Source organism: Lissotriton helveticus, chromosome 4_1, assembly GCF_964261635.1.
Source record: "Lissotriton helveticus chromosome 4_1, aLisHel1.1, whole genome shotgun sequence".
Lineage (NCBI taxonomy): Eukaryota > Metazoa > Chordata > Amphibia > Caudata > Salamandridae > Lissotriton > Lissotriton helveticus.
The window spans coordinates 799,942,098-799,960,224 of NC_136063.1; the positions used below are offsets into that span (position 1 = coordinate 799,942,098).

The 18,127-nt window shown below is 50.4% G+C and overlaps 1 protein-coding gene across 2 annotated transcripts in view; it reads right to left on the minus strand.

The window, feature by feature from the left end:
* Nucleotides 1-18,127, minus strand: part of THOC1 (THO complex subunit 1) — a 334,223-nt gene that overhangs the window by 277,248 nt on the left and 38,848 nt on the right. For both annotated transcript variants that reach the window (XM_078687449.1, XM_078687448.1), the window contains exon 4: nucleotides 14,767-14,833. In XM_078687449.1, coding sequence (XP_078543575.1) covers nucleotides 14,767-14,833 — 67 coding nt within the window. The remainder of the gene's footprint in view (nucleotides 1-14,766; nucleotides 14,834-18,127) is intronic.

Genomic DNA, 18,127 nt, shown 5'->3' on the forward strand with positions numbered 1-18,127 from the left:
CCATTTCCAATTAAAATCTTGGAGAAACTGGTGACTAAACATCTCTCCAGTTTCATGGAGAGCAACGTATGTCTGGACGTGGCCCAGTTTGGCTTTCGACCTGCCCACGGGACGGAGTCCGCGTTGGTGACAGTGCTAGATGACCTGCGGACGCGGGCCGACCAAGGTCGAGCGGCATTTCTGGTACTGCTCGACATGTCGGCCGCGTTCGACACGGTCAGCCACACGATCCTGATCAGGAGACTGGAGGCAATTGGGGTAGCGGGATTAGAGCTGGATTGGCTGGTCTCTTATCTGGATAATCGTCATCAAATGGTCGCCTTGAGGGCGTGGCTAGCGGCCAACGAGGATGGTGGCTGCCTAACGTGGCTCCCGAGCCCACCGCCCGTAATCCGCCAAATACTCCTGACTAACGCCCGGGAACCCCGGGAGAACCGAGGGTGACCCCGGCGATATCCTGCCACCTGCTCCGGTGCTGCGGGAGAGCCGCTTTCAGCACCAAGGGAGAAGTGCTGCCCGAAAAACGTCCCGCGGACCTACGACGCAAGATGGCGGCGATATCAGAATCACCGAAGCGCTGAGACCTGCAGTGCGACCCCGGAGCCCGCATGAGGGAGCGGAGGTGAGGCCCGGGAGTGATCGGGGGAGAGCAACTAGCGGCGGAACCCGGCGGCCCTCTAAGACCCAGGAGAGGCCATGGGAGGACTGAGTTCCGGACTCACCCGGCCCTGAGGCGACTTCTCCCTGCCCGGGAGGCTGTAATCGAGGCCCCGGCTTCACCGAGGCCTGCTGTTCCAGGAGTGAGCGGGCGCGCCTGCACAACGCGAGGAGCCGCGGCTGCTGCTCCGGCGCGGCCGGCCCCCCCCCACGGGAGGAGTGCCTTCCCCGCACCGGGACTTCGGGGGATATTTGCCTGACGCCTGCATTGAGAGCCCAGAGGCGGTGGTGATTGAGGACCCGGGGAACAAGAGAACCGACGCCCCGGCACCTGGGCCCGCGACCCCCTCTGACATTGGAGCATCGGCGCCTGCTGGTGAACGGCGAGCGGAGCCCCTTGAGCGGACAGCGGGGGTGCTGCCGGGCGCGGGACACAGGCGGATTATCACCGCGAGCCGGCTGAGGTCCGGGAGCAGCGGCGACGGTGGGCAGATGGGGGCCCTGGAGAGGGGAGATTAACAGCGGAGAGCGGCGCAGGGGGCCTATCCGGGGTGCCAGCTGCCTCGCCTCATAGACCCTGGGGGGGGGCCCCGACTGGCTCCTTCAAGGCACTGCTGAACTGGGCCCCTCGCCCCTGATCCTCTGACCAGACCCGCCCGCTCCAGTGACCCACCCATTGTATTACTCCCGGGGGCGCCAGTGGTGGTGATCAGCGCCCTACGCCCGCCCGGAGAGGTACTCGGCGCCGCACTGGTTAACGGAACAGTACTCCTGCAGTGAGACGTGCCAGTGGATGTGAACCTCGACGCCTTTGGCGGCTCTGTGACCGGCAGGGGGCTGCGAGACTTCCCAGACGAGAGGGAAGTGGCGCCTGGCTGGCGACCTTGGGCCGATCTGGTGAGCGACCTGAGTGGTGAATAGCGGCGAGGACTGGCTGTTTCATTACCGGGACGTCCACTCATTCCCCCCACTAGGGGGTCCGTCCCGACGGACGCAGGTGACTGCTGGCGCGGAAGCCCGTTACACCGACTCCTAGCACGACGGGCAACGGTGTGAGGAGGTACCCGGACGACCGGCACCGGGGTACAGGGCGGGAACCGAGCCTGGCCGGCTGCGACCACCGGGACATACCGGAACCGCATTGCAGTGCAGGACAACCACGGTCGCCCTCCCCCAGGTTGTGAAGGGGAGCGAGCGAGGGCACAACGGCGGGACCCCTGGGAAACGGCAACCACTACCGGTGAGTGATCCCCGACCGAGCAGACCACTGGCCGCGGCTACCGGGCAGGTGCCAGCTCTCACTGGGATAAGCGACCAAACGTCCTGCTGAGTGGACTGCCTATCACGACCCGTCCAAGAAAGACCGGCGGCTCGCCCAGAGGAGGCATGGGGAAACCGAAAGGGCCGAAAGGTGAGGGAGGACTGGCCACTGAGGCTCCAGACACCATGCAACAACCCCAATCGGAGTTGCTAACGATGCAAGACAAAATCCTAGAAGCTATAGCAGCTACGAGGAACGCTCTGCAACAAGACATTGCTCAGGTGTCGACGGGCCTGGGGCTACTGAGAGCGGACCATGGGAAGCTAGCCGACAGGGTCAAAGAAGCGGAAACCACCCTGAAAGACATAGTGCCGGGACAGAAGGCTTTGGAAGGCAAACTTACGGACGCCCTGGACCGCATTCAGACGCTGGAAAGGAGGGCAGAGGATGCGGAAAACCGAAGCCGGCGAAACAATGTACGACTGGTGGGCCTTCCGGAAAAAAAGGAGGGGACGGACATCCTGGGTTATGTGGACAATTGGCTGCGGACAGTGGTGGCACCGGAGGGTCTGTCCCCATTTTTCACGTTGGAGCGTGTACCTGCCCGGCCCCCGAAACCGGGGCTGCCCCCACGACCGGTGGTGATTAAAGTGCTCCACTACAGGGACAGAGACTGGCTTCTGCAACGAGCGAAGGACACGGGACCATTCCAGATTGATAATAGCAAAGTCACGTTGTTCCCGGACTACACCTTCGAAACTCAAAAACAACGAGCTTCGTTCCTGTCCATTAAAAAGGAGCTACGAACGGAGGGATTGCAGTACTCGCTGTTGTTCCCGGCAAGGCTCCGAGTCTCTTTGGATGGGAAGGCACTGTTCTTTACATCGTCGGCGGATGCTTGGGCCTGGTGGGACTCTTACAAAGCTGGAACGGATGGGGCCCGCTACAGGGCTGCGGAGGAATTCCAACAGGGCTCAGTACGAAGATCCAAGCGACTCCGGAAACGTGGCCAACACCGACAAAGGCCGACGGAATCACAGACGGAAGTGGAGCGGAAGGCGGCGCTACAAGCGGTAAAGGAGGTCTCGGGCGGGGAACCGCCACAGCGGGGAGAAGGATCGATCTCGGAGGACAAAAGAACGGGGTCGGAAACTGAACTGTCAGAGGTGAACAGCACAAGGGGCCCAACAGTGACGCCACAGACAGCGGAAGAAGTATTCGGCAGCTAACTCTCGAACCTGGGGGATCTGGCAACAACAGCCGGACTGAAATGGCGTACCCAACCGCTGGAGCAGGCGGACGTCAGACTGGACAATCGTGAGTTTGGATGCATATTGAGGGGCGGGGGGGTAATGGGGGGCGAATTCCAACGAGGAAGCTAGTTCACGTGCCCAGAGGCCCCTAAGGCCACCGCAGTAAAGACTGCGGAGTAGACAGTTTTGAGAGCACCTTGCTCAATTGTTTGGACGGGGGTAACTCTTTGTAGTTAGGTCCTGTTCTAGGGGGGGAGGATGTCTAGAGAAGTTGGGGTAACTCAGGACAAGGGTGGGGGAAGGGGGAGAGGGGCTGCGCGGGGGGGTCAGGGGGCGATGGGGGAGGGTGACGGAACGGTTGGGGAACGATGGGGTCTTTACTGGTGTCTGGCCGCTGTTGGACAGGGCTATCAGCCGACAATGTCGAGATAATGGATAGTATGGGATCGTTAAAATGTGTGTTGGAATGTGCGGGGTTTGAACTCAATGACTAAGAGGCACAAAGTTCATTCTTACCTGGTCCGCAGGGGGGGTCACATTGCCTTCCTGCAGGAGACTCATCTAACTAAAAAAGAAGGGGCTGCACTGCAGAGGAGGTGGAGGGGTCAACTGTACTGCACCACATACTCAGCGTTTGCCAGGGGGGTACTGGTCTGGATTCGGGCTGGGGTCCCCTTCCAAGTCACTAAACACACTGTAGACCCAGAGGGGCGATTTGTAGCTGTTGAGGGATTACTCAGGGGCCGTAATATAGCACTCTGCGGCGTTTATGCACCGAACACTGAGCAAGCGGCTTACTTCACTAAACTATCCAAGCGCTTGGCTACCTACTTCGCTGGCCCTCTATTGATGGGGGGAGACTTCAGCTCTATTGAGGACACGGCCTTGGATAGATCACACCCGCCACTACACGTTTCCCCAGTGCACAGACTGGCGAAGCATAGATTGCAATGGCAGGAGCAGTGGAACTTAACTGATGTGTGGCGCATACAACACCCTGCTGAGAGGAACTATTCCTTCTATTCCAGCATGCACGACCTCCATATCCGTATAGACGTATTCCTTGTCTCCCGACAAGTGTTACCGATGGTTGCCCGTACGGAATATTTAACACGCACGATTTCAGATCATAATCCCCTACTACTCACACTAGCCTGGATGAATGGGACTACACCGATCCCGACGTGGCGGCTCCAGCCAGACACGCTAGATGACCCACCATTCAAAACGAACTTAGAACTCAGAATCACCCAATACTTTGCAGAGAACGAGGAGGCCACCTCCTCCAGAGCCACCGAATGGAACGCCTTCAAGGTAGTGGTAAGGGGACACTGTATAGGGAAATTTGCAGGTGTACGGCGAACATTAGTGGAGGACTTGGACCGGGCTGAACGGACACTGCGGGACGCTGAGAAATCGCGACCCGGCAACCCCGACTTACAGGGTAGGGTTTGTGCAGCACGAGAGGCGGTAGCTGTTGAAGTGGAGCGCCTACGCAGTTATGATTACAAATCCTACTTGACTAAGGCTCTCGCCGAAGGGGACAAAACGGGGACACTCCTTGCCTGGCTGGCCAACCCCAATAGGGGTTATACCCCGATACTATCCCTAACAGGGGTGGACGGGGAAGTGTATACCACCCAACCGGACATAGTGAGGTGCTTCCAAAACTATTACGGTAACTTATACAGGAGGGGCTTGGAGGCCCGACCCGAGACGACGGAGGCTTTGTTAGCGGAGATCCAGCTGCCTCGGCTGGACCCGGAACACGCTAAGACAATCGGAGGCCCGGTTGACCTCGCCGAAATCAGGGGAGCCATGAAGAGAATGGCGCGTAACAAAACGCCGGGGATGGATGGGCTGCCTATTGAGTTCTACGCAAAGTATTTGGATTTACTAGCCCCAAGACTTACAACGGTATATAATGAAGCCAAACAGAGGGGAGAGTTGCCCCACTCGATGCGCGAGGCGATCATGATCCCGTTGCTAAAACCGCGTAGAGATAGCAATGACCCAGCATCATACCGGCCGTTGTCAATGTTGACGACGGATTACAAAATCTTAAGCACGATCCTAGCCGAGAGACTGGTAGCCCATATGAAGGGTCTGATTCATGGAGACCAATCGGGCTTCATCCCTACTAGAAACACATCCCACAACATTCGGCGCTTGCTCAGACTAATAGCGGACCCTCCGCAGACCGCAAGGGCCCCTATGGTGTTATCAGTCGACATTGAAAAGGCGTTCGATAGCCTGGAATGGGGATACCTCTATGCGGTGATGCGGGGTTTCGGTCTGGGGGGCGAATATATAAAATGGACCAAAGTGCTTTATGCTCTGGCAGGTGCAAGGGTGAGAGTGGGTGCTTTAATATCGGATCGCTACGAGGTGAACAGGGGGACGAGACAGGGATGTGCGCTTTCTCCTTTGTTATTTGCTCTGGCCATGGAGCCATTTGCAATGCTGGCTAGAAGAGGTGATGCGTACCGCGATATTGAAGCGCGGGGGACCTACCACCATATATCGCTATATGCAGATGATCTCCTGCTATTCTTAGATAATGCCGAGGAGGCGGTTGAGGGCGCGGAGGATCTACTACTGAGATTCGGGGCACTCTCTGGCCTGAAAGTGAATTGGGCGAAAACTTGCCTCTTTCCGCTCCGGAGAGGAGAGAAGTGTCCGATGACCAACACTACCGTGCGCTGGGAGCCGGATTGCCTGCATTATCTTGGGGTTTACATCTACCACGATCCCGCCACCTTGTTGGACGGGAACGTCGGATGATGTATTCGAGCGTTGAAGGGCAACATGTCCTTCTGGGCTACCCTCCCCTATCCATGACGGGACGAGTGTCCCTCCTCAAAATGATCGCCCTGCCACGATTGTTGTACTTTTTCAGGACCCTCCCTGTCTGGATACCGGGAGAAGTGTTCAGGCGCCTAAAATCTAGCATAGTATCCTTCTTATGGGGAGAAGGCAGGCGGCGAATCGCATTGACGACTCTCATGCGCCCGAAGGATCAGGGCGGGCTTGCGGTCCCAGACTTCGAACTCTATTATTTGGCTGCGCAACTGCAATTCTTCACGCAGGAGGTGGCAAGAGTGTACCGGGGTCCTGACCAAGACAGAGAAGCGGGCACCCCCCGCCATGTGCTGGCATATATAGCCCTACAGCAGAAATTAACACTCAATGTGCTGACCCAAGAAGAGAGGACGCTACGGCTGTGCTGGAATCGCATGCAAAAGCGTACCGGTCCTGGCCACCCATATGCGCCAGAGATACCATTAGGGATGTTGACGGCGCTTCCACATGGAGGGGATTGGTCGAACCTCCAATTATGGGAAGAGGCGGGACTTCAGATGGTGGGTGACCTACACACCGACGGGGTGCTGTCGGCATTCCTGACTCTGCAGGAACAATACGATCTCCCAAGAGGAGACTATTTACTGCATGCGGCAGTAGTAAGGGCTATTCGGGCGCATTGGGGGGAGGGACTGATTGAACCTGCAACGTCACTGGCGTGCCAATACACGATGATGACAGCAGGAACGGTCAAAGCGGTTACATGTCTCTACTCCAGAATGAGCACGGAAAACATACCGCCACTAACGCGCCTCAAAACACAATGGGAGACTGATCTACAAAAGGAAATCCCTGACACGACATGGTCCCAGCTCCTTCGGCGAACTAGGAACAGCGCCAGAAATGCCCGTTTCCAATTAATACATCTTTACATCCTTCATAGGGCCTACCTCACCCCGAAGAAAATAGCGCAATACTTTGGCGCAGTGGATGCAGCATGCCCCAGATGCACGCTGGTGGGTGCTGATTTACTGCACATGCTCAGGGACTGTCCACAGCTACATGAGTACTGGATAGGGGTCGGGGACACCCTGAATGAGGTCACAGATAGAGTCCTGCACTATGACAGCGCGGTCGTCCTTCTACATTGGTTCCCCCACACGCGCAAAACCAAACTGTCGAGTAAATTTATAGATATGGGACTCCTCATCGCTAAGAGGGAGCTCACCAGGGGTTGGAAATCTAAGATGGCACCGACGCATCAAAAATGGTTGAACGAATTTCTGAAGTGGGCAGCGGCAGAGAGCACACTTAGGTACCAGCTGGCTAGGCGTAAAGCAGACGAGAAAGCTCAGGAAACGGCGCTAGCGTGGGAGACCCTAGTCCAGGCGCTTAGGGACAGTGTAGGAACGGGTGACGAAGAGGAGGACATAGAACGAATGGAGGCCCCGGGGGAGGAGGTGTTAGACACCGCACAACTGCCGGACACACGCACCTAACCATTGTTTTCGCAATCCTGACACCACCAACTCACCAATTTCACAACCATAACACGTAGGCTCAGACACCAGGGGGACGGGAGGGGGGGGGGGGGGGGGGGAGAAAAAAAAGTTAAACTAACTCAATTATTGAAGAGGGTTTATACACCGCAGTTGAACGAGGGGATACAGAAGGAATTGAACTAGTAAAAGCGGAGAGTGATAACTCACTGAGAGTACATGTACTTGTGAACTAATGCAATATGATACATGCTTATACGCCACCCAACCTCCGGGATGTGGGTTTTGAGGCTGTGTATATAGTGACTGGATGTACTGTTACTGGGTACGACCCCGAGAACTCATTGGCATGTATATTGTATAACTCGCATTACCTCTGCAATAAAAATTGTTTTACAAAAAAAAAAAAAAAATCAAATGGTCGCCTTACCGCCCTTCAAATATAACATCCGAAAGGTGGGGCAGGGCGTGCCGCAGGGATCGGCCATCAGCCCGATCCTTTTCAACCTCTACCTCCGTCCCGATTCAGTTGATAAAATCTTATGGCATAGCAGTCACTAACTATGCGGACGACACGCAACTGGACTTTGCGTTTGAGGGCAAGGAGGCAGTGTCGCGAGAAACTTTCCACCAGTGCATGGCTTCTACGGCGGCCTGGCTGAGCCGGAATTCTTTGCAGTTTAACGGTTCTAAAACGGAGGTGCTGCACTGCTCTTCGGACCCCTCCCCTAGGCCTTTGCCGTCGAATTTCTGGCCGTCCACTTTTCAGGAAGCAGGCACGTCGGCTCAAGCAGTCAGAAATTTGGGGGTGATGTTCGACTCCAGTATGCAGTTGGATGGGTCGGTAAATAAAACAGTTGCCACCTGTATGGGTCTTTTGCGAATGCTGCGGAAAATACTACCGATGCTGCCGGCACAGTCCAGGCCAGAAGTAGTGAGAAGTATTATACTAAGTAGGTTGGACTACTGTAACTCACTACTTCTGGGGGCTCCAAAAACCCTGGTGGCAAAACTGCAACGCGTGCAAAACCTGGCGGCCAAGCTTGCTCTTTCTAGGAGCAGGCTTGCCTCTTCTTCACAAGCACTTAGGGAGCTCCATTGGCTTCCAATCCCTCAGAGGATTGAGTTCAAGGCCCTTTGTTTGGTACACAAAGCCCTTCATGGGCATGGTGCCTCCTCTTTGCAGAAGCTTTTTGCTTGGTATGTACCTACTAGACCCCTCCGCTCGGCTTCAGCATACATGGTGTTAGTTCCTAAGATCCTTAGGTCCCGCCTAGGTTGCCGCTCTTTTAGATTTACTGCGGCAAAACTATGGAACTCGATACCATTTGACTTGCGCCGCACAGAAGATTTTATACTCTTTAAGAAAGCTTTAAAAACTTTCTTGTTTCCTAGAAATGGTTAGAACCTTTGTTTAGTTCCGCAACTGTCTGCACATTGTGATTCGTCATCTCAAGTCCAAGCGCCAGGATACCCGTTGGGTGACAGCCATTGCGCTATATAAGAATACCAATACATACATACATACATACATACATACAATCATTTCATAGTGGCCTCATATTGCCCTAAGAATGTTCAGACTGAAGCCACTGATCAACTGAGCATGACTAGGATGTGTAACATGCAATATGACATCCTGGTCCCACAGGAGACGTAACCCATGAGGACGCCAATAACTCTTATCCTTCTGCTGAAGAGACACAGTCACTGTAAACAGGTAAGTGGCAGTGGCAATGGCAACATCTCGATATTTTGTGAAGATAAAATGTGGTGCTGGCCTCAAACAATATCTCTGGCCTGGTGCTGCCCTCTCTGCTCTTGGGGACCTGACACGCCACCTTGCCCCACTACTCTGTAAGCTTAGGACATTTCCAGGATGCTCACGAGTGTGCCTTCACCTCCAAACCCTGCCAACATCAGTCTTATTTTCCAATTACCTATTTGTGGAATCTAGCAAGTGTGCAATACCAGCGGAGGAGTTGGTAAGCAGATTTCACAACAGTTATGCTCGTAGCCATCTTGCAAACCCCACTTAGGGTAACAATCTCCACCACCGCCCCTCTGCCCCCCACCCTTTGTCTGTCATTTCTATTTGAAATCATCGCTTCAAAGCAACATGAAAAGGTCTCTTTAGGGATGTGATAATGTCAAGCAGTAATTAGTGGAGGTCAGGAATGAGTAAATAGGCTTGTTGCTTTTGGAGCCATTTCTAAAAATTGGTGAGTCACCATGTAGAAGAAGGTTTAATGGACAGTTATATTACCCAGTACTTGAGCTGACTGTACCTGAAAAGGTCTCCTCAAGGGAAAAGCCAGCCTTTTAGCACTTCCTCATATTTAAGCCTTCAAATCCTCTATCTTGCTGGGCAGGGATAAAGTCAGGACTGCCTCTAATTTTATTAAAGGGAAAAAGAAAGTGGTGAGCCCTTTTGCCAAGTTCCCTTGATCCCAGCATGATGGGAGGACTCTGGTTACCCCTTTAGGTCTCTGTGTCTTCGGCGACAACACTTAACAGGGGGAAGTTAGCTATGGTACAGTAAACAAAAACACTGCACTTCCTAGGAATGGCAGACCACATCTGGTACTCCTAGCCCCCTTTTTGGGGTGTATTGAGAATTGCAGGTTTGAGATCCTAACAGGCTTCCCCTTGCAAATGAAATCATCCACCATCCCTTGCAAAGGTTTTTTACAAACATGGGTAACTGCCAAGTGGATAACATGGAAAACAAACAACAGCCTTGGACGTAGAGTTATTGTGACAGCCGAGATTCTACTCAACCAAGAAAATGTAGTCTCCAGAGTAACCCAAATATCTCATGAGCAAGGGGTGGTATGGTAGTTAGCTGGAACTTTCTAGCTGGATGAGTCTATGAATGGTAGGAGATAGTTCGATCTGCGAAGTCTGTATTAGCGGGAATGTCTAGACTTATTTTGAAGTCCGGCATTGTCTTTATCTGTCTAGTTACACCATAAGCAACAGAAGGGAATTAGAAGATTAGAGATATGCCACAGGACATCATCTTAATACACAACTAGTCTGAATTGATCCAGCCCTATGCCAAAACTGCTAATCTTGATATTCTGCATGATTTCCACTACCAGTGGCTACGTCATAGTAGCAAAACGCATTAAAGAGATGGCACCTCCCTACCTTGGTCACATTTAAAAAATGGGAACATTTTGGCAAAACCTCATTAGAATAGTCCCTCACTTTAAGAATAGTCTGCAAAAATGCAATGTTTTTTATGTGGTCCACTAATCCTTTGGCAATCCGAAGACACCAAAAAAAAACCTGTTGATCTACTGATTCCTGTTGGTGCTAAGCCTGATCAATACCGCATTAAACTGTCCACAACATGAAGAATCTTTTGATTTTTTTTCTCTCCAAATTCTTGTTTTAGTCAACCTTGACTGATCGGGGTGAATAATCTGAGCCATGAGATCATTCAGTTCAGCATTCAAGACGCTCATGAATACCTTCTTGTTGACACTGAGGAGTGAAATCCAGCAAAAAGACCTACACAACTCTAGGTCCTTGTCCAGTTTTGAAATTACAGATATTAACTCCTCAATCAGAGTTGGTGACTGAGCAACTATGTGAGAAGAAAGGGAGGAGGGCTAATAGGTTATGGGCTAAGATCAGCCCACATGCTTACAATAGGGTGCTGTGAATCCTTCTGGACCCGAGGCTTCACTACTTTCAGCTTCCAAAGCGCCCTTGAAACCTGTTCTATTTGCAGTACAGCTTCTAGTACTTCATTTGGTCCTTACTTAACTTGGGAAAATAAGTTTTGTTCATGTGAAACTAAACATCCATCTCATTTATGGAGTCTCTGGTGTACAAATACTAGTTCCAAAGTGGTTCACAATTTGGTGGGCGGCATGTACGATGGTCACCCTTCCTCAGCCTGAAATTCAGGAGTGAGCGTTTGGGCCTGCAGCTTGAATGGTAACAGTCCATTATCTCGGCTACAATACTTCGGTTTTAACCCCGAAGCATCAATATCTTCCTCCACGTCTTTGGGAAGAAGGTGGAATTAAGTTGCCCTTCAATTTCATGGGATGCTTCCTTCCATTCCTTGGAGTGTACCTGTAATGTGACAAAAGTCCAGTCTTTTCCAAAGGATTATTGTTGAACGATCCTGAACAGTGAATTATGTTGCTCTTAAATGCAAGTCCCCAGTCTGTCTGGCTTGTGCCACAATACGAAGCACAGGGGATTCTCAGACCGGGAGGGACAGACACGTCACAAAAATCTGTAGACACCCTGTTAAATTGCCTTTCCCTCGACTCCTCATGATGCGCCTCATCAACATCATGTTGATGGCTTCCTTTTTCATTGAATGCCCATGGAATAAATTTGGCAACCTCCAATTTTGTTTGATGATGTTCTGTTGCAGAGAAATTGTCCTTCTGCAGGGTCCACGCAATGTGATCAGCTACAGGCTTTGCAACACTAATGTTTCAGTTGATTACAGCTCTACGTGAAAGTAGAGTCCTTATCTCCAGCTCTGTGTAATCACCTGCTCCCTCATTCCACCTGTCGTGAAATCGTGGGAGGGGAAACAATAAGTCAGGATGTACCAAAAGCAGTAGCTGGGTCCTTAGTGACCTCGTAGGGTCCCTGATCATAAAAGTCCTCTGGTAGGACTCTGACGCGGGTGCCCGGTGTAGGAAGCTGGTTCATTACACTGAGGACCAAAAAGAGGTCACTGTGTAAAGAGTGCAGGCAAATACAGAGGTACAAATGACACCCCAAATGGCTCTTTTGTGGTAGTGTAGGCGAGCATTTAGGCATATCGGAGGGTAGTGCCAAGCATTTATTGCATACACAAAGGCAGTAAATAAGATACACACTCAAAAACCCTACACCAATTTATAAAAAGTACATACTTTCATGCGAATTTAGATACCAAGATCATCGGAATCAGGTAAGTACTTTTCGAGTTATGAATTTTAGGGTTTTCAAAAGTTGATAGGGCAGATTTTGAGAGCTGTAATGTTATCCTCATGTGCTGCATTCGGGCACTTGACAGCGACTTAGCTTACGTTCTGCAGAATAGTTCCCTAAGTATAGGGCAAGTTCAAAGGCCACACCAACAGGTCACCTTGGGAGGCTCTGCGGCGCTCAGATGAAGAGGTGTGCCACAGCATAAGGTGTCCCATTCACTTTAATGGAGAACGGTCCGGTTGGAAAGGAGCTGGAAGCAGGGACTGGGGGACCCCACAGGAGGGGGGCACATCCCTTGAGATGTTCGGACAGGTGGGGACACCTTTGATCCACATCTCCTTGTGCTGTGCGCCTCGGTTGCAGCGTAGTCTTTTGGTGTTGGATCCGTTGCTGGAGTTTCTCGCATTTGGAAGGGGCCTGCAGCAAAAGGCTGCAGGTGGCAACTGGAAGTCTAATCTGGGAAAACCAAAGGATGGGCTTAGCTCTTGTGGGCCTGGGGACCCCACTGGCATAGTCGCCTCCCTTGGACTTGGGCTCTGGAGATCCGGGTGCATAGGTGCTTTGAGGCTTTGGTCTCAGACTCACTACTCGTCTTTGGTTCTGCTGCAGAGGGGCTACCAGAACAGCGGGGCCACTTTTGAGGTGGGTTTTACTGTCCCTGAATTCCCTAGACATCTAGGACGGTTTACCCCGGAGTTGGTGTCTGGACTGGACTGCTGCCAGGGGTCCCGTAGCCCAGGTATTGGTGATGTGTAGTTCCAGTCAGTCATGGTATCCCCACACTTGGAGGCAGGGTGGATCTGACCTATAGAAGCACGTTTACCTCTTCCTGGGTGGCGGCTGCGTCTGTAGTCCCAATAGGTGCAGGTCGGTGTACAGGGTCTTCCTTCTCTGGTGCCTGTGGCTGCAGGGAATAGCTCTTCTAATCCAAGGGGGATCCATTTGCAACTGGCAGCCCTCTAGGTTTCTTGAGATCTGGACAGATCAGTTTCTTATATGAGGGTCGGGGCAGCAGGCTGGCAGGGTTGGTGCCAGTCAGTTGTGCTCTTCCGTTCTGAGGTGAGCAGTCTTCGTTTTTGTCCACTTCTTCTTTTGGTCCATAGTAAATCTGAGGCCCTAGAATCAGGGGGTCCCCTAAATACTCAATTTAGGGGTGTTAAGCAGAATGATGGGTAGTAGACAATGGGCTACTACCCCTGGGGTTACTACACCCCCTAGATGACCACTTCCATTGGGGAGTGGGCATTACCATGTCCCAGAAATCCTATTTCCACCAAACAAAAGACCATGGAATTTTTATATTCATGTTCATGTCAGGCTTAGTCACCCTAGAGGTGTGTCCAGCCTGGCAGTGCAACTCGCCTCCTGCATAGCTAATTTTCCAGCCTGTCGTGGTGTAAGATGTGCCCTCTGCCTAGGGAAGCATTGGGTCGCATACCAAAGGTGGCAGAGGCCTTTGAAGCCTCCTGCCTTGACATGCTGATTTACCAGCCTTCCTGGTGGAGGAGGTTATAACATCTCTCTGCAGAGCAGGCATTGTTCCTGACCTTCTGAGAGCGAGGGCTATCACTTCCGGGGGTCAGAAACTAGTCTGTGGTGGCAGGCTGGACAGGACCAGTCAGCCAGAACACCAGAAGACTGGTAGGTTTCAGGGGGTATCTCCAAGATACCCTCTGGGTGCATGTAGTAATAAATCCAACCCACTGTGGGCTTATTAATGAGAGGTGTTTGATACCAAACACTATAAGTTTCAGAGAAGCCAATAAGTAGCTGGGAAACTCATTTGACAAGTGCTGAGTAAATACTTTAAGATGGCTTGCATGTTCACTTGTACTGTCATTAATCGAACTGGCCAGCACAGGGGCATAACTGCTCAAGCAGATATGTTCTTACATGTAATTTAATGCACATTGCCTTAGGGCTGTAAGGCCTGCTGCAGGGATGATTTCTAAATGACATGCAGTGTTAGGGGAAATGGTACAAGTATGTGCCATGTTGTGCTTTCACTTTTTAGATCACCTTGTCATGCAGCCTGCAGTGGCAGTCTGTATGAGTTTGGTGCTGTGTTCCTTATAGCGGCACAAGATATGCTGCAGCTCATAGGGACCCTCTCTAGTACCTATGCCCTAGGTGCAAGAGTTATTACTTACTAGGGACTTACAGAGGTGCTAAAGGCCTGGTCACTTGGGGATCAAGTGATCAGTTGACTTGTTTTGGAGAACGAACACTGGCGACCTGGTTAGCAGGAACCCAGTGCACTTCAAAGTTGCATCAAATAAAAGGAAAAACGTGTTGGGGGTGGGAGGGAGTTTGACTACTGCAACAAAAATACTTCACCAACCTTCTGTGACACCATTAATAGCAAGGGAAATAATGGCCAAGACATTCTTGCAGGATGCCTGGTTTATCTGTGGAAAAATAGAAAGGGAACAGAGATTACAAAAAACGTATCAAGCTATCGTAGCAGTGCCATCAGGGGACATGTCATATTTACGTCCCATACTTAACAGAAGCTAAAAAAAGAAACAGACTTTAGATTTTACACTTTAGATTTTACACTTTAATCCCACAAAAAGATATTTGAAAATTAGAATGGGATTAACATGCACAGCAATAAGGGGAACACAAGCACCTCTACCTGCGCGTAGATGGTGTCTGCTGGGATGAAAGTCCTGTGCATGAATTTTGAAAACTTTACTGTCCTGCCTTTTATATTCCTGAAGAGTATTGTGTGTTTTCCCCTAGCCATTAAGACAATCATCTTTGCACAAAAAGGGTTCTCCTGGATAACCTGACGAGACATCAAAGCTGGACTATGACGGCATCCCAAGAACACCACTCTTTAGGAGGACTATAATTCTCTCAACCCAGTTTATGCATAGACTGGCAGTGGCCTTTTTACCTGCACTATCAGAGAGGTAAGTCCAACCAGCTCCCTCTTCGTAAAGTCTGCATAATCCTCCATAACCGGGGTCCTTTCCCTCCAACATGTCTAGGACATGTGCAAGTAAAACAAGACGTGTGCGAGGGTGAGCAGTTTACAATGTAAACCTAGATGAGTGAATGGATTCCACATGCAATAGTGCCTCAAAATTATAGACTGCTTTGTGTAAGGCTGCCCAGGGTCCATCAAGGATCTGGTACCCAGCATGTATGTATTATTTGACCCCCTCAAACCACTGAAACCCTTTGTCTCTGTAGGTAGGGGGTGCTACTCCTTTGAAATGGCCACAATACCCCTGCCTTTAGGAAACCTAGCTCCTGCCCCCATTTTATACGAGAGATCAGCTTTTCTGTAGAGTACAGGCTTTTTGTTTGGAGCCATTTCACGTAACTACCTTAGGCAGCTCAAACCACACTTAGGGTAAACAGGACCTATGCACAAACTGATCACACCTCAGCCATAATTCTCCTACCAGAAATGGATGAGACACTAAAATTTGAGATGACCTAATTGACTAAGTCTTGCCATCAGAGAAGGATGAAGATTTGGCCCATCGGTCAGTATAGTGTTCAACATTTCTTCCCCCATGCAAGGACATCCTTCAAGCCAATGTAGAAAACAACACAATCCAGGAGCTTGTGGTTTGGTATTTTCCCCCAGAGTTAGGGCAAAACTATGGAGCGGCTGCGGATTTAAATAGAGAGGAAGATCTGTCTGACTCTGGGAGATACTGGACTGTGATTATGGGGAAGAATGTCCGAAACACCACCGAGCAGAGCTCAGCTGTAATTATATTTATAGTCCAAGTGGTTCCAGGGATAAAGCAATCTGAACCGAAGGACGGAACAACAGTACCAGTCCAGTTGCCAACTGGATGCTGGCCCGTTTCAAGTCAGTTGTGGGAATCACCTTACCCACATGTGCCTCGAAACCACAGAGACCTTGAACATCACTATCAGGCAAATCAGGGGTATACAGGCACCTTGCCTGTCACTGACCAAAATGATTAGTCCAGTGGATAATGTACTTTGGACTCCAGTTATTGAGTTAGACTTCGTTGTCCGGTGCCCACAGCACAAGAAAATGTGGACTGGATATGTGGTGACCATTAAAGATGGGTAATAATAATCATCTTTATTTAGATATAAAACATATCTTTAAAAGAATTTACAAATTCACAACCTAGCCAAAAATTAAAATAAAAACTTCTAAGAAATAACACAGTATAGGTATAAAAACACAATCCAATATAGTCTTATAAAAAAAAACGGATTTTGTCTCATAGTATATTTTTAAAATCACAAAAATTGAAGCAGGGCTCCAGCTTACATTCGGTAACCAGATTATATCAACTTTGCTAAAAATAATGTCAGTTATTGTTCATTTCAATGAGAGAAAAATTAAAAATTAAGCACTTTAACATGGTCTCCTTGAGTTAAAAGGTGTGATATGCTTGCTGAACAAATTTTGTAAATTTTATGTTTAGCACAGTGTTTTCCGGGTTTATAGCGGCCTTGATGGCTTGCCTGCAGGTCCGAATCCCCAGCCTGTTCCACTCTGATTTTAGTTCGGACCTACGTTCTGTATTAAGAGCTGGGCAAAGACAACTTACGTGCAACATGGTTTCCGCTGTTTTCCCACACCCTCTACAGGAGAGATCTTCCGATGTGCGTCGCCATGATGGTAAGTCCTGCAAGAAACGCCAGTCACCCAGTCTGATGGCTATGAAGCCACGTTTCAAATATAGGGGGTATGTGCTGGCCAAATAACTGACTGGGGCTGGGTGTCTGTAGGAATTTATCATTGCCCAAGCATGGCTGCGTTTCAGAAAAAGTGCTTTATCAGTAAGACAAGAAGTCATTCGCACACATTTTTTTATAGCTTTTTTAAAAGCTGCCTGGCCAGGGTTTAAGGCCCACAAATCGCTTGCTGACATTTGCTTAATGGCGTCTGTGAAAAGTAGTCCGTACAACCCCCCCGGATTAATCTGGCTGATTTCTTGCCAGACTAAGGATTCTAAAGTTCCTGGCTCAGCTTGTCTTAGCTTGTGACACAAATTAAGGTATGCCCCGGTGGCTGAGGCCTCATAATTAATCAGCCCCATCTCCAACCTAATCTGTGCTGCAGAAGCTGTCTTTGGCAGCCGGAGCACCCTTTTGTAAATTTTGGTTGTCTGTTGGTTCAAGGTTGTGTTCATTTTACCACAAAAAATCTCAATGCCATAGGATAAAGTGGGGCCAACCTTTGCTCTCATTACCTCCAACAGGGGAGCTAGGGTTGGGCCAGAAAGATCCTTTGCAAGTTTGCCCAGTGATACCATTAGGGTCACTGCTTTGGCTCCGATCTCTCCACGCTGTTTTTTGTAACCACATTTTGAGTCCAGGTGGACGCCTAAGTATTTATAGGACTGGCCATTTTCTAGGCTGACATTGTTGAATGACCAACCGCCCCCTGTGTATCGTTTCTTGCCAAATGTGACTACTTGCGTTTTCTTCAGGTTAACCTCGAGTTGGTTATTGATCGTGTAATCGAATAATTTGTCGAGGAGTCTTTGTAACCCTACCCTGGTTAGGCTGAAGAGAGCCAAGTCATCGGCATATAAAAGATTACTTAGAATCATGCCACCCACCTTTGGAGAGTGATTATTGGTATCGTCTAGGGCCGCCGACAGGTCTGCTACAAATAGGTTGAAGAGAAGCGGGGCCAGCACACATCCCTGCTTCACTCCTCTGGTTGTCATTATTGGTCGTGAGAGATG